Raw genomic sequence first — 15,998 nt, forward strand, 5'->3', positions numbered from 1 at the left:
ACAAAATTTGACATGTTTTATCAGGTCTTTTAGACTGCTCCTCTCCTGTTGCTAATTCTGAACACTCTATCACCTTTGCCTAAACCTCCTTGCAGTCTTTGGTACAAATACCCACATATTCTGGCTCTGTGGTCCTGCCATGCCTCCTGCTCATGCAAACGTCCTTGTTAAAAGCTAGATAAGAAATTATTATATTGATTTTTTTTTTTAATGAGATGAAGAAGAGGAGAGTGAATTAATTTTAATGTTTGCCTCTCTTTATAAACACGGTTACGTGGGAATAGAAGGCACACCTCCAGCACAGCCCAATGCCGTGCAGTGCCTGCTGAGGCAAGTCACGGCGTCCCACCGCAGACAATCCGGTGTCCCACGATTTCTCCCCTGTTTGACGGCCACACGGCGAGGGGACAGCAGTCCTGTGTAGCCAGCTCCGGGCACGCATGGGCCCGCAGCATCTCTGCGAGCACGGAGCTGCCGGGGAGCGATCAGACGGGGGGCGGCTCAGCAGCCGCAGCCCGCGGAACCACCGGCCCCAGGAGCATCACCCGGTGCTGCTGACCCCCGCGCTCCCGGCACGGCTCCGTGGTGCTCCCGGCACGGCTCCGGGGTGCTCCTGACCCCCCGCGCTCCCCGCACGGCTCCGGGATGCTGCTGACCCCCCTCGCTCCCCGCACAGCTCCGGGGTGCTCCCGCACGGCTCCGGGGTGCTGCTGAGCCCCCTCGCTCCCCGCACGGCTCCGGGGTGCTCCCGCCCGGTGCCGGTGCCCGGCCCCGCTGCCCCCCCAGCCCCGGGGCGGTCCCGTCGCCCGCACAGGTGCCGGGATTGGGCGGAATATGCAAATGCGGCGCTGACGTCAGGCGGCTCCGGCCCGGAGAGCAGAAATAGGGCCGGCCCGGCCCGCGCCGCGCACTGCCCGCACCGGCCCCGCCGCGCTCCGCCCCGCCCGACCGGAGCGAACCCGGCCCCGGCTCCTGCCCAGGTGAGTGCGGCCGGAGCGCCCCGCGCTGCCTCACGCTGCAATCCCCATCTCCATCCCCTCCCGCGTCCCCATCCCCACTTCCCTGCGCTGTCCGCTCCTCGGGGGCCGGGGGTCTCTGGGTGCCGCCGAGCGCTCCCCCCGCGGGCCGGGCCAGCTAACAGGTGTGTGTGCCCGCCGCGGGGCCCGGAGGCGGCGGAGCGGGCGGGACGGGCTGCGCTGCGAGCGGGGACCTCTGCGCCGTGCCTCGCGTGTCGCACCGTGGACGTGCCGCCCGTGGGCTGGGGTGGGATGGGGCGGACGCCGCCGCCGCTCCGGGGCCGCGCTGCCGCAGTGCTCGCCCGGCGGGGCCGCCGTCGGTGGGCGCGGGTTCGGGTCCGGGCTCGGGCGCGGGTCCCGGCGCGGTCGCGAGTGGGGCCGGCGGTTCCCGGCTCGGCCGCCGGGTGGCGCCGGGGGCCGGCGGTGGCGGCCCGGGCCGGCCCGAGCGCGGGAGCGGTGCCCGGTGCCCCGCCGTGCGCTGCCCGGGGAAGGGATGCGGTGCCATCCCTCCGTGTGTCACCTCGGAACAAAGCGGTCTGGAAACGTGTCGTGGGGCCAGCTTTGAAAACCGAGGCGAAATCTCTGCGCGGTTCAGGAGTTTCTTGATAGTCCTGCATCCTTGTTGGATTGATGCTCCCCAGATTTATTCCGGAGCATTGAAGTCTCTTGGAGAATTTCAATGAAATGAAATCTTATTAAATTTAATAAAAAGAAATATTTTTAAGTAGCTTTTGCTCAAATGAAAAGTCCGGTTTGTACTTAAAGATCAAAGCTGATTCCAATGAGCTCCTAATGCACCCAAACTTTAAGTATTTAACTGTGGACAGCTGACCGAATAATTATTCGGTTTCATTATGTCTTGCCAAAACAACTGGATTTTCTACTTAATTTTGTAGCGTAATTCTGTAGCACTTTACAAGAAATTATGGATGTCGAAATTATTTTGCCAGCAATGGCAACGCTGTTTAGATAAGGATGGAGCAATTGGAAAGGTTGATGGCAGGAGCTAAGGACCAGATTCTTATCTGGTTTTAATAGCATCAGTTTAAATAGAGGTAATAGTTATGTCCAAATGCTTTCTTTTTGCTATAGCAACAGTCAGAACTTCATGTAATTAAGTTCAGCCTCTTTCTGATGTGAAGCTTGTTGGAAATTATTGAAAGCTATTGCAAGCCAGTAATTTCTCAAATAAGCTGCAATTTAAGTAGCCCTGAAACAAAACCAATTTTTTTAATCTCATTGTGATCACTATAATTGAATTTGTAGAGTTTTTGTGTTACGGAGGAAAAAGTTGTGGGATCACTGCAGGATGTGGTTGTTGCCTGTCACAGAAATGCTTTAAACAGTTTGTGCTGTTCTCCACTCAAATGGCCAAGATGCTTGGTCCCTGTTGTTTTTCAAGGTGACCCTTTTTGCTTGAGTAGCTCCCAAGCCTGTACCCTACAACCTGTGCTTGCCTTTGGCTGGCATCTGCTTGCTGCTCTTCCACTGGAGACATTGCAGCCATTTGCTTGAAATTCGAGGCTCTCCCTGTGTGTTGGTGCCTGCCCAGACACATCTGGCCTTGGGATGGGTGTTTTTCTGTTGCCATCGTGTTTGAGCTGCTTCAGATGACAGTGCATAGCCTGGTGCTGCTGCACTTGTGATTCTTGCTAGAGCAGTGCCAGCTGCAAGGAAAGCTGCTCTAGCTCAGAGGAGGAAACCACAACCTTCAGGTAAACTTCATGGCTTTGCATAGTATATTCTTTGTCAAGAGCTAATATTTATTCTTTCTTTTAAGTACAACTGCTTGTTTTATGCAGACATTTCCATATGCAAGCTTTGATTTCTCTGGACAGTGATCTCCTTACAAGCTCAAATCCAGCAAATCTGTCCCTCCCTCGAGCGAGGAAAGGAAATGGATAGTAAAACTTGCCTGAGCTTACAGTGATGGTCTGGATCTATTCAATCAATCTGAGTTTTTCTGTTGACTTCAGGGAACTTGGAGCCTGCAGTCTGACAGTGTATTGTATGGTGCAGCTGCAGACTGGGTTCTGCAAGGAGCCTTCCCTTTAGCTCAGGGTAGGGCAGTGCTGAGCTCTGGTTTAGGATGCCAAGTGACATGAAAATGCTGTGTGACTCCAGAGTAAGCTCTCTGTTGATATTTATGGTACGTATTTGTTGCTTGATTGAAGCTATTAAGATATGTAATGTGTATTAATGTGTCCTCCTCTGACTGTGACTGAGAGCAATTAGTGTGCTGTCAGCATGCAATAAAAATAAGCAATTTCTAAACTGACTAAAGATGATCTAGAAATTCTATTTATAAAGCAAGCAGAGTTTCTATCAGGTAGAGTCTGCCCTTTCAGTTTTATCAGTGTTACAGATCCTAATACAAATACCTTCATGCTTTCTGTCAGTTGTTTACTAAATATACGTTAAACTAGTGATTTCCCTGTTTTGCTCCAGGATTGTAATTTCAAGCAGGATATGATTCAGAGGTCTCTAGAACTGCTATGTTATTTGTTGTGATGGAATCAACTGAGCACACAAAATACCTCTATTACAGGAAAAAAAACAAACCCAAAACCCTGTGAGAAACAATGTTCCTGTGCAAGAGCAATTCATAAAGTGACAATGTACTTGTCTCTTATTGATGTAGTGACTTTGGTTTATTAAATATTTATTTGTAGCCCCAGTAACATTACATCTGAGGTTCATAATTGGAATTTAGAAAGACTAATAAATTTTGATTTCATCCTGAATGCTGTTCTTTCAGTGTGTTTACATTAGTGCCAAGAAAAGGCATTGCCTCAGCTCTGTGGGTGCTGTTTGCTGTGCTCAATCTAGTGATGGTGTGTCTCTGAGCAAACAAAATACCTAAGATTGTCACTGCTGGTGTAAATGGCCACGGCTCCAAAATTAGGAGTGATGCACCATGGCTTGGATGTACCCTGTGGCAAATCCATGACATGAAAACACTGTAAAATGAGTCTTGTCAAGACAAGGTATGTCATGGTGAGTTAATTCAGCTTGGCTGGATTTTGCCATTAGCAGGTAACCCTCCTTGTTGATGTGCATGGCTCCAGCCAGGCAGCAGCCTGTAGAAATGCTGTCACTTCATCAAGGGTCATTATGCTTCATTAACGGGTCCATTTTAGCCTTCCTCAGCCATCTCAGAAATGGTTCCAGGCCTGAATATTCCTTTGGTGTTTTAATTGTAGAAAGTAATGACACAATCTTGTGTTACTGTTATGGAGGAAGTACAGCTCCTGGTTGAGCTGGGTTGTGGTGTGTGAAACACAGGAGTTCCTTCTGACACCACTTTGGGTAACTGCATTGGTGTTCTTTCCAAATTAATTAAAAAACTACATGAGACAAGAACCACTGCTCAAAGTGCATACAGATGTAGTGAGAATCCCTCCAATTCCCCGCAGATGATGTGGGGCTGTGGTGAGCTTTTGCCAGGGAGATGGTGCTGCTCCGGAGTGGAGTGAGTGTGGGAGGGATTGGAAATGTCTCTGCTTGGGTCAGAGGAATTGGGGTGCAGAAATCAGACCCAGGTAGGACTCACCTCTGTCATGGCTGGAGAAACACATCAGCCCTCTTCAGCACAGGATTTATTTTCTGTCTTTCAAGTTTGGGTGTGTTTGGTGACCATCTGGGCAGGTATCCTCATTGGGAGGATGATGACTGTCCCTGTGTGCTGGTGTCAGCCCTGGCCCACCCTACACACCTGATCATAGCCAAGGGGGCTGCCAGTGACTGTGTCTGCTCAAGGCAGTGTCCCCCTCTGAGTCTGAGGGGAATAATGATATTATTTTCTGCCACATTGCTGGGAGCCTCCAGCAGTCAGAGAAGCAAAGGTGTGTGTCTGGCATTTTCTGAAAATCTATGGGTGCTGAGGGTGCAGGTGTGAGTCCCTGACTGTGAGTGACCCTGTGCTGCTGGGGGCTCTGGAGAAGGGATGAAATTCACCCTTTGGCTTCTGCAGTACCAGGTTTTGCTGTAGTTTGCTTTTGGCCACAGTAGTTACAGAAATCCCAGGACTCTGGTTCTGCAGGTGCTGTGTGGCAGCAGGCTGGGAACAGCATGCCCTGAGGAAGAGTTTTGGGGTAAAACAACTACATTATGGGGATTCTTTGCCAGTACACTGGAGACTGTAGAGCTCTGTAGGCACTGAGTGTGGATGGACACTGTCATCTGAAGCTTCTGTGTTACCAAAGCTGGGTTTTGTTGTAAGATGAATGTTCTATAACTGTTCCTTTTTTTTTGTTTTTTTTAACAGACTTGAAATGATGCCACCAAGGAGCTTTTGGTGCTCTCTTGTACTGCTGGGGGTTTTCCCACTGGTCACAAGGGGATGGATGGATGTGGACCAGAGCAGGAGCCTGTATTCAGATGTGGGGAGGTTGCATCAAGAGGTACTGTACCCTTGCTGCTGCTGCAGCTCTTGGGTTTCTGTTCTTGGGCTGTGGGCAGGCTCTCCATATTGCAAACAGAAAACAAGTGTGGGCTTATCGGAGTGTATTTGTATTAAACACCTTCTGAGGAGGTCAGTAAATAGAAACTCTTACACTTATTGGGTATATTGACATCATCTGGAAGTGAAATTGTGCATCTGGCTGCTGTGGAAGTGCTGTCTTTGCCCCAAAGACTTTACAGTGTGCTGTGTCCTGGGGCTGCTGACATCAGTGAAGCTAAATTTAACAAGAAAACAGTCCTGGCTCTTCGCTTGGGTCAGTGGACATTTAGGTGAAACCTAAAAAAAAGCTCTTTTGAAGGAAAGCTGAGCCATAGGTGGTTCTGAGAGAATCAGCAAAATTCCTGCCCAAAGTGTTTTCCTCCAGGCTTCCTGATGTGACACCTTTGTGAAGCACAGAGGAATGGGAAAGGGAGCAGGAACAGTGACTGTAATGAGCAGGAATCTCTTCCACCCCAGAGCCCATCTTGCTGGGGCAGGACAGCAGTGCCTCCTCGGGCCTCAGTGCTGCCCTCGGGGAGTGCAGAAGCAGCTGAGCCTGTTCCCAGTGCTGAAGGGCACAGTGCTGGCTGCTGTCACAGGGGTGTGCGTGGAGCAGTCCCTGTCCCAGCAGGACTCTGGATTTCTGAGCCAGAGCTCAGCACTGCTTGTGGCACAGATGTATGCTCTGATTGTCACAAGTCTCAGGCTGAGACGTGTGAATAAAAGCCACAAAAATCTGGAACTGTGACTTTGTTGCGCTGTAAATGATGAATGAATGCTGAAACAATTTTAGCTATTTAATTAGTTCCTGTATGTTCCCTAAATGGTTGCTCAAATGTCTGAAAGTGAGAGATGGTGCAGAAGGACAGGAAAAGGACACTTGGCTATTTTTTAGCTGCCATTGCCTTGAACACTTATGTGCTGGCAGACACATCAGTCAGTGCCAGGCTAATGATAAGCCCTTGATGGATTCATGTTGCAATTGGATCTATTTAAACCTCGGGATTTGGTTGTAGTTGGAGGATCCCATTTCTCCCAGTCACACTCTCTCTACAAATACCCAGTTATCTGCATTATAGTTTAAGCCAATTAAAAAAGTGCTTTTTGCTGCTTAGCAGGGCTCAAAAGTAATTTCAGTGGTGTTGGATGTTCTACAGCTGTGAGGTCTGTTTCAGGTGTATTTTGTCCTTGAGGTTTCCAGCCTCTGCTCTGTGAAAGTGAACAACAGCTCCCTTCCACACCTCCACTGTTATTTTGCTGCTGTATAGGGTTAGGTAGTACACTGGCACTTTGTTTAACCTGTTCTTGCAGAATCTCTGCTCAATTTTCCTTTTTTATTAAAAACTATTAAATATTTTGCATGCTTGTGCAGGTAAAAAAAGTCTCATTCTTTACTAATGCACATTAGTAAAGAATTTTTAAGAAAGTTGCTCTGAGGAATTAAATTTGTTACTCAATTTACTTTAACATAAATAATAGAATTATTATATTAATTGAAAGACATTAATTCATATGATCTTTCTCTAAAGACCATAATGATATTGTACCAATTACTTGATCTTGCTTGAGGTGGAAGGATCTCAGCTAAGAATGTATTTGCTCAGGTTTGCACAGAATTTAACAAATGTGAATATTAAAATCATGAATGTACAAAGAATGCAGTTAAAATAGATTCAAGAAATGTAAGTTATAAATTAGATTTTTGAAAAAAGTATCTGTACAGAAGACTTGTTTCCACAAGAAATAGTGTTTATACAGTGTGCCACCAAACACCAAAATTAATCTGAATGCTCTGAGCATAACTTTCAGATAGGTCAGGGAAACTGAGATAATCACCTTTTCAGAGTAAACAGCAGTTACTTTCTCTTTCAGAAAATACTTTATCCATAATACCTTTCTAGTCACTGAAATCCTTTTCTAGCATTATAGGGCTTTGTTCGATTTGGAGCTCCTTATCCGTGAGAAGTTTGTTAGGTTCCAAATTTTATGGTTTGATTAATACATAGATCCATTAACATGCATTAAAAATATTAAATCACAACTAGAAATGCTCCTAGCAAGTCACTAAAACTGCTTTAAAAATGAGTAAAATGTTAATTTGCAGGTCAAATAATTTTGAAGTCTGCTCTGATGGAAAATTCCTGTGAACCTCATCAAAGCAAATACGTTGGTATGGGTCACTGACCTTCACTAATACTTGTTCTGATCTACATAGGAACAAGTTTACTGAATCAAAAACATTGCTTAATTTATGTTCAGATTGCTAAATCAATTTCTCCATGGTATGTGGTAGAATTATTGCAGCTGTGCTTTGAATTTATTAAAGAAAATAAGACTATAAGACTACTTTCTGATCAGAAACCAACCCTCTAATATAACAATTGTGTGTGTTTTTCTTGATGTGCAGCCCTTCACCCCTCAAGTTTATGGGGTGTTCCTGAGAAGAGGTTTCTTTTCTGGAGTATTTTTAGTCCTGATTAGAATAGTTAATAAATGTGCATATGCACTATGAAATTCCAATTTGAATGAAAGAGCTAAAGTAGAAAACCTAATTAAAAAAAAATACACGATAGTGTTTGACTGGAAACCTGCAACGTTCCTGGTTTGTATTAATTTTGGAGACTACTGCTGTGTTGTGTGGAATGTCTCATAGGCTGGTTCCAGGGGTTGCTGGAAAGCTCTTGAGGCTTCTGGGCATTGCCTGTGGACTTGGGTGAAGCTTCTCGGGGCTGGACCATCATGAGATTAAATCGTGTTCAGTGGAATATATGCTGAAATATCAGATATACAGAGCTCACCATTCTGGGGTGTTGTTTTTGGATAAGTTTTTACCTCTGCCTTCAGCAAGTCTGATTGCATGTTCAAGTTGGATGTTCTAGAGGTGACTACAATTCATGGGCAGCTCTGTGCTGGCTCAGAAGGGCTTTGGGTGGTCCATGACTCACCAGGTGATGTGATCTGGGGTCACTTCTTCCTTCTAGAATAGAATTCTCAAAAAGTGCAGCTTTCTCAGTCATTGCCAGTGGTAGTGAAGAGAGTTTCCAGTATGAGCAGAAAAGAAACAAACAATCTGGATCTGAAATAACCCTGGAGTTTGGGTTGGGAGGGGAACTTGGCCAGGAGGTTCTGATGGAAAGCCAGCAGTGCTGGTCTGCTCAGTCTCTACCAGGTAATCCACACCAGTTGCTCAGGCTGGTTTATTTCAGCCTCCTGGAGTGTTTTGCAAAGCATCTGAAATTTAACAGCCAGCTTCTCCCATTCCCTGCTTTCCCTGTGAGAGGCTGATTTCCTGTGCATGGTTTTGCCATGGTTCTTGGGGCAGAGCTTGCATCTCCTTTTGTGAACCTAAAGTGAGCAGAGCACTGCTGCAGGTCTTCATCAGCCCTTCCAGGAGCAGAGCTCCTCTAACACATCATCACAGAGCTGCATTTTGGAAATTTAAATTCTGTGTTATGTTTTCTGGGGCACTGCTGGTGGGTAGCTTTGAATAATATTGTCCTAGCTTGATAGTGTGAAAGTGGAGAATAATTCTGTTTTGTGGTACGTGGGGAGTTGTTTTGTGCTGCATTTTTAAGTGTTTGGATGTCACCGAGCTCCTGAGCAGTGACAGTAAAGGCTGGCAGGCATTCTGTGGTCTGTTCAGGGCTACAGAACCATAACTGCTCTGTGGTTTCTAGAAATACTTAATTGCTTTAATTTGCCTTTCATGCTGTGCTATTTTTGCCACCCATCCTCCTACTTGAGGAGTCTCAGGAACCCATGCAGGGCCCCCACGCTCCTGTGGGGAGAGGAGCTGTGTCCCTGGGGAGGCTCCTCTGCACAGAGCTCACAGGTGATGCTCCATGGGCTCATTTCTCAGGGCACCTTAACCACCTTCTTGCTGGCATTTGGCAGGTATTGGCACGGTTGGCTATCCATTGGTTTTATTCATTAATTGTTACTTGAATGAGAACACAGATTCCCATCCCTGCAGGTGTTCAAGGCCAGGCTGGATGGGGCTCTGTGCAGCCTGCTCTAGTGGAAGGTGTTCCTGCCCCTGGCAGGGGGGTGGAATTGAATGATCTTTCAGGTCCCTTTGAATTTAAACCATTCTGTGGTTCTATGGCACCTGGACAGCTCAGAATCTCCAAGTATAAATGTGCAGCAAACAGCTGGATCAGACCAGCCCTTCAGTGCCCTCATGCCCTGCTGGAATTCGACCTTTCTCTGGAGTCCACTCACAAGCCTCAACCCTGCTTGTCTAAGAGTATCAATTATTGCTGAAATGTCTAGTTAAATTCAGATTCTTAAGTGATGCATCAGTTACTGCTGCATCTGAAGATGACAGTAGGTTATTCTGGGCAGCAAGGGATTCATAGGGATGATTTTGGGCTCCTTCCCCCAGAAAAGTCATGTTTCCTAATATGACAGACTAGGAAGGGATTTCTTTCTGAAGCAAGTTAAAAATTTGCAAAGGCTTTTTTTGATAAAAGCTTTTTGCTTCTAATTCGAATACAGACACAATTTCAGAGGATGAGCTTGGAGTAAAACAGGCACAGTGTATAAATTTTATATACAGTTGAAGATCTAATATCCTGGTATTTATTTTAATTGTTAATAATAGTAATGTATTGTCTACCATTTGAGTGTTCTTCCTGCTTTTCAGTTTGGAGAAAGGAAGAAAATCAGATTTAAATTTAAATCTATACTGTGCTACAGCCCGCTGCTGCTTCAAGCATTAATGAAAGTACAGGGAGACAAGACTTAAGTTTATTTTTCTATCACTTTGGGATGTAGTGATAGTTTACTCTTTTTTACCTGCATTTATGTGGTATCTCTAACAAGCAGTAATTGCTTTTTTGTAGAGCATCCTAAATCTTAACAGGTATCTTGTCCCTGTGGAGATGAGAAGCTTTTGCTCTGAGTGCTGGTTACCACAGCATCTGCAGCTCAAGGTGCTGTGGAATGTTTTGATAATATTTATATTAGGTGTGTTGAGGTCCTTCCTCTGCCTCCCTCTCCACTTTCTTCTGTGTGCTCAGAGGGCTTAATAAATGTTGTATCTTACAGGATGCTCTTGAAGTACTAGAAAATGTGAAATTTGGAACAAGGCAGGCACTGTACACTGGAGTGACAGCAGAAAATTAGAAGAATTTTGGTTTACGTGAGTAGTTATGTCTCAATAGTGTCAGGGATTGTCAAGATTGTGCATCTAAAGCACAATCTGAAGATGGAGCCCACTTGTTTGCCATCCCTTACAGAACAGAAATCCTGCTTTCTTTTTTCTTTTTTAAACTTCTGCTAGGATGCAGTGTGAGATAGCGCATGGTGCTCCTGCACTGCCCAATTTCCTGGGGGATGTCACCTCCCAGCCAGGAGAACAGAGCCCTGCTGCTGCATGGAGCAGTTTGTGGCGCATTGGGTGTTACTGACCTTGGATTTTGGATGCTTGGATGCTGTCTCTGGGAGCAGAGGGATGTGGGCTCATGGCTCTGTGCTGAGCTGTGGCGCTCACTGAATGCAGGAATCAAATTTCAGGAAGTTTTTCTCATGTCACAGTTGAGCAACTGTGAAAAATCATACTGAGATGGGGAAATGCTGGTATGATTCTGAAGAAGAGAATAAGACCAGAGTAAATCATGTTGCAAAAATGAATCAAGTCAATCTTAACTTGGTTATGATGTGATAGAGGGTTAAACTTTGATATTCTGTTCAGAAGCCACTCTGCCTTAAAAGACTAAATGCTGAGCAATTTTTTTTTTTCCAAATGTAGCATATTCTCCATTTGAAACAAAGGCTGTAGCATTAGTTTTTAAAGGAAGACAGTTTTACTTGAAGTACTTTTGAGCACCAAGCAGGGCAATTCTCAGCTTTTAGATTAGAAAGAGCATATCCACAAATTTGGGATTTCTAAAACAGCTGTCCCATGGGCTTCCCCATCACAGTGTGGAAATTTATGGAGCAATACCTGGGTTTCTCATCTGGAGTCCAGAGCTAATAGTGAGTAAAATCAGAGATGCAGTAATTATCTCAATTAGCTGCCGTATGGATGAGCAGATGATGCTGTGTGATGTGAGACATCAGAGTTCCTCTGTGTTCATACCAGACAGTACAAATCTAAATTGCCACTGTCTGCACTGATAGCAAGCTTTCTCCAAACAGCAGCATGTGATCTATTTTTTCCTCATGCCTGATCAAAAAAAAAAAAAAAAAGAGAGAAAATGCTGATTTCCAGACTAAGCTGTGTATTAGTCATATACTGTGCTGATGCTTCAGTCCCCATGCAGTGTCCCAGCAGCCCTGTACTGAGTGTCATTTCATAGAATGGTTTGGTTTGGGTCTAAACTTGTCTAAATCTACCCCCTTTCCACTATCCCAGGTTTCTCCAAGCTCCATCCAAACTGTCCTTGAACACTTCCAGAGATGAAGCAGCCACAGCTTCTCTGGGCACCCTGTACCTGGGCCTCGCCACCCTCACAGGGAGGAATTCATTCCTAATATCTGATCCAAATCTTTCTTCTTTGCATGACCCCTCACTGGACATAAGGAGGAGAAGGCTCTGAAGGGAGGAAAAAAATCCATGGCATGCTAATCTATTAATAGGAACAGCCACTTCTTTATTAATTTGCTAAATGAGTTAGGACTGTATATTTAGAAATTGTACAGCAGTTAGGCTGATCCTGAGAGCAGGTCCCTGGAGACCTGGAGTGTGCAGAGGTAACATCTGATTTATTGTGGGACCCAGCAGGAGCCCAGCTGCAGGGACTGGGTTTGATTTATCTGCTTGCACTGCCTTGTCTCCCACAAAGGGTCTGGTAAGGCCAGCAATGCAGGGAACTTGTGGATCTGGAGTGTTAGCTGTTCTTCTGCATCTCCTCTTCTGCTGCATTAATTGTTTTATTGTTTTTTCTGCTATCTGTGGGGTTTCTTTAAATTTTTTTTTGGTAAGTTTTGGAGTTATTTTTTCCCAAGTCTCCTATATAAAATTTTGGTTGTAAAAAAGGGTGCATTTTTACTAAATCTAAATCAGTATTAAAGGGCAAGAGACTGAAACTATTGCAAGGTTATCTGATGGAATATTGTGCTTTTTGCAGTTGGTATCTCTTTGGTATCTGCTTTGGTGATCCATGCTCAGCATCATTTCCTACTGGGATCAGAGGCCAGGAACAAACAGGGAAATGCACAGCCATGTGAAAATCTCTCAATACTGAATTCATCCCTGGAAGTTCAAGGCCAGGTTGACTAGACCTAGTGGAAAGTGTTCCTGCCTGTGACAGGGGTTTGGAACAAGATGAGCTTTGTTGTTCCTCCCAACCCAAACCATTCTGTGGTTCCATACATAACAACCCCAAAGTGCTTTTGCTGCTTGCATCCATTGCTAATGACCACAGGAAAACCTGTTTGTGGCACACTGGCTGCCAAGCACTGTTTCATGTTGTGTATTCCCTCATGTTGTGTTTTAACTCTGCACAATGAAGTTCCCGATGCTCTGTGTTTGTTATGAATGAAATTTGATTTATCATTAGTGCTCTGCTCATCCATGGACCCATGACTCATCATTAATCAGGAGATCTAACATAAAACAACTATTATGCCTTGGCATTCCTTTTGTAAGAGCAGAAAAGGGCTTTGTGCAAAGCAGTTGTTAAATGGCATCAGGTTCACACAGGTGTTGGTACAACAAATTTGGTAAGTGGCATTGGTACAACACACTGCAGCTACAGGGCAGTGAAGCAGTCTGACAGCAGCTGCTGAACCCTATTTGATTTTGATTTTCATCCCTCCTAATCCAGGTAGAAATAGAAACCTGATGACTCTGGGGTGTTGGTCTTTTGGAGATGCAATTTTTCTGTAGCTACATGTCTGGTGAAAGGCAATCCTGAAGCAAACATACTGCATTGATTTCCACATAGTGATTAGGTACTTCAGATACAGAACAGAAGGACCTTTCATTCTGTACTCAATTGACTAGCATTAAAAAGTAGGAAATAGGTGCTAAAAGTGAACCTTGACAAATAAAACTGTTGTATTGCTCTAATGAAATGCTATTTAAAGCAGTACATGAAGAAGCTTTTTAGAAGGAATGGAAAATCCAAAACAGTTTTTTCCTTCAAAGCAGATGATTTATGCACTGATAAAATTAGATTTTTAGTTAAAGGAATTTGCAGTCATTAAATGGTGCCCATGAAATAAGTCTCATTTATAACCATCTGCTTTATGGCTTCTGCAGGAAAGTATTCCTCAGGCAATGCATTCAAGAACTTTGGTGTCATTTGTATCAAAATAGTTTGGTTCTCTACGGGTAACACTATTAAAATCTTTGAAACCTCTATGTGATTTTTTTTTTTAAGTTGAGATCAGTATCATCTTCAAGAGAAGCCCACCTGGAGCTGCTGCCTTTTTGTACTGTGCTTTAAGCCCTGCTGTGGCTGCCAGGCATTTTTCCCTTTTTTTTTTTTTTTTTTTTTTTGTCTACCCTCCTGAAATCTTGAGCATTCTCAGTGTCATTGGGGGTTTCTCTGGGGAAGGGATGTTTTGGGGGACACTCCAAGTGCTGCTGTTTTCCCAGGAACAAGAAGTGGTGCCTTGCAGCCTGACCTCGTGTTCTCCCACTGCAGTTCTAACAAAGCTTTTCTTCTTTTTGGATAGTTTATATTCATCAGAGCTTACAATTATAAGGGGAGCAGAATAAAAGAAGGGAAACTTTGAAGACCATCCTTTGTCTTTCATGATGTCTGTGCAGACATGGAAATAACAAAAGGGCATTTTATAAAAGTGAGATGAGACTTGGATGTTTGTTTAATAGAGCCTTGATAGTCTATTTCCTTTTGATCAATATAATAGTTGTAATTAGTTTTAGTATTTCTAAGCTTTTGAACTGCAGAGAATTCAAACAGCTTGTTAGTGTGAGGGGCTCTGGGGAACTTTAAAAGTATTCTTCTCTTTTGCATATATTGCATGTACACAGGCCTAATGATAGCAGCTGTAGCTGAGTTTTTTTATCCCATGCCCCACCTCTCAAACTAATATTTTGAAAAGCTCAGAGAGGTCCCTGGAGTATAACTGCCTGCACAGCTCAGAGCTCTGCTACATAAAGAGGATAAATGCTTTGAAGTCTGTATTAATCCTGAATGCCATTTTATATATTGCTGAAGATCACTGAGGTGCTATCCTACAGGGAATAATGACAGTATTTTTATAAGCAAATACCCTTTTTTTTTTATTATCCCCTTCAGCTGACTTGAAGGGTGCCAAGTAGGCCATTCCTGGTGTTCTGATCCTTCTCTGATGTGGTGGAAGGTTTGTTTTGGGGAAGGCAGCTTTGGTTGTGGGAAGGAAGGAGCAGCAGCATCTGCACAGGGGATGACAAAGGACAGTACAAACTGTCACTGTGTTTGGGCAGGCCATGGGTGATGTGAGGTGGCCCATGGGCTGGAGGAGACCTCAGCTGTCCCTCTGTCCTGCCCTGGGACTGTCCAGAAGGTTGTGGAAGGGGGTAGGAGGCAGAAAAAGGCATTTCTGTGGCAGTCCATGGGGACCTGCAGCCTGTGGTGCCCAGAGCCTTTTCTCCTCCAGGCTGAACAGCCCCACCTCTCTCATAACAGAAGCACTCCAGATGGTCCCCACAATTCCTCCAGTTCTAATACTGGCTGCAAGAAATAGCTCCAATGATGGAAATTTGGACGTATTTGTAATTAACCCATAAATAGTGTTACTGTGTGGAATTAAATATTTATTCCTCTGAAGTCTCACCATTAGTATAAGCAGATAGTGTTGCCTGGGAATGCAATACCTTTAGAAACAGTGTTTTAAAACAAGTTTCTATATTAGAGATTGTTATAATGATTTGCAAAAAAATTATGCAAAAAAAATTATATGCAAAAATATTATGTAGGTGTGCATAGATTGAAATGAGCACTCAACTTTCAGCATGAGTAGTCCAGTGGCTTTGAAATTATTCAGATATTTGCAGAAGTCTCTGCTAAAAATATCTGTAATGGTTTCTCCTTCCTCAGCCCAAATCTTCGGTGTAGTAATAATAACCCTCCTAACTGCTCCCTTTTAACATAAAGAGAGGGGAAAAAAATCAATTTTCAAGACAAATGTTGTGCTTTACAATGTAATTTATCACACAGTGATGAGTCATTTTAGGTGTTATATTTATCCATTAAATATCTGTGGACAAACTGAAATGTGTGCTTGTAATTGCTCCTCAGTTATTGTATTGAGCTTCACAGATGCTTCCCTGGGTCAGTAATTGGTGTTTTTAGGGGGGGTTGTTCATCCTGCCTTTGAACAATTCTTGCATTTAATAAAAAACACCACAAAAAATTCTCTTTTTCCTTATAGGACTCCAGAAGGTTTGAAGTTACAAGAAGAAAAGGTAGGAAAACTGGTTTTCTTTCAGTGTGTGTGTTGGTGTTGAGTATCTTGCAGTAACTTTTTAAAATAAGCATGAGTTCACACACTTGAAAGGTTGTGCTGCTGTGGGTTTTCCAACAGTCTGTGCCTGGTGCTTGTCTGACAGTTCTTAGTGTTGCAAATTGTAGAAATTTTTT

The 15,998-nt window shown here is 44.4% G+C and overlaps 1 protein-coding gene across 3 annotated transcripts in view; it reads left to right on the forward strand.

Moving 5' to 3' along the window:
* Positions 1-910: 910 nt before the first annotated feature.
* The window catches only part of FSTL4 (follistatin like 4), a 208,142-nt gene continuing 193,054 nt past the window's right edge, over positions 911-15,998 (forward strand). For 2 of the 3 annotated variants that reach the window (XM_058034588.1, XM_058034590.1), the window contains exons 1-3: positions 911-980; positions 5,284-5,419; positions 15,790-15,823. In XM_058034588.1, coding sequence (XP_057890571.1) covers positions 5,291-5,419; positions 15,790-15,823 — 163 coding nt within the window. In that variant the 5' untranslated portion in view covers positions 911-980; positions 5,284-5,290. Of the gene's footprint in view, positions 981-2,688; positions 2,732-5,283; positions 5,420-15,789; positions 15,824-15,998 lie in introns of those variants that run through there. The other variant, XM_058034589.1, reaches the window with a different exon arrangement.

The sequence above is a fragment of the Melospiza georgiana genome, chromosome 15 (genome assembly GCF_028018845.1).
Source record: "Melospiza georgiana isolate bMelGeo1 chromosome 15, bMelGeo1.pri, whole genome shotgun sequence".
NCBI lineage: Eukaryota > Metazoa > Chordata > Aves > Passeriformes > Passerellidae > Melospiza > Melospiza georgiana.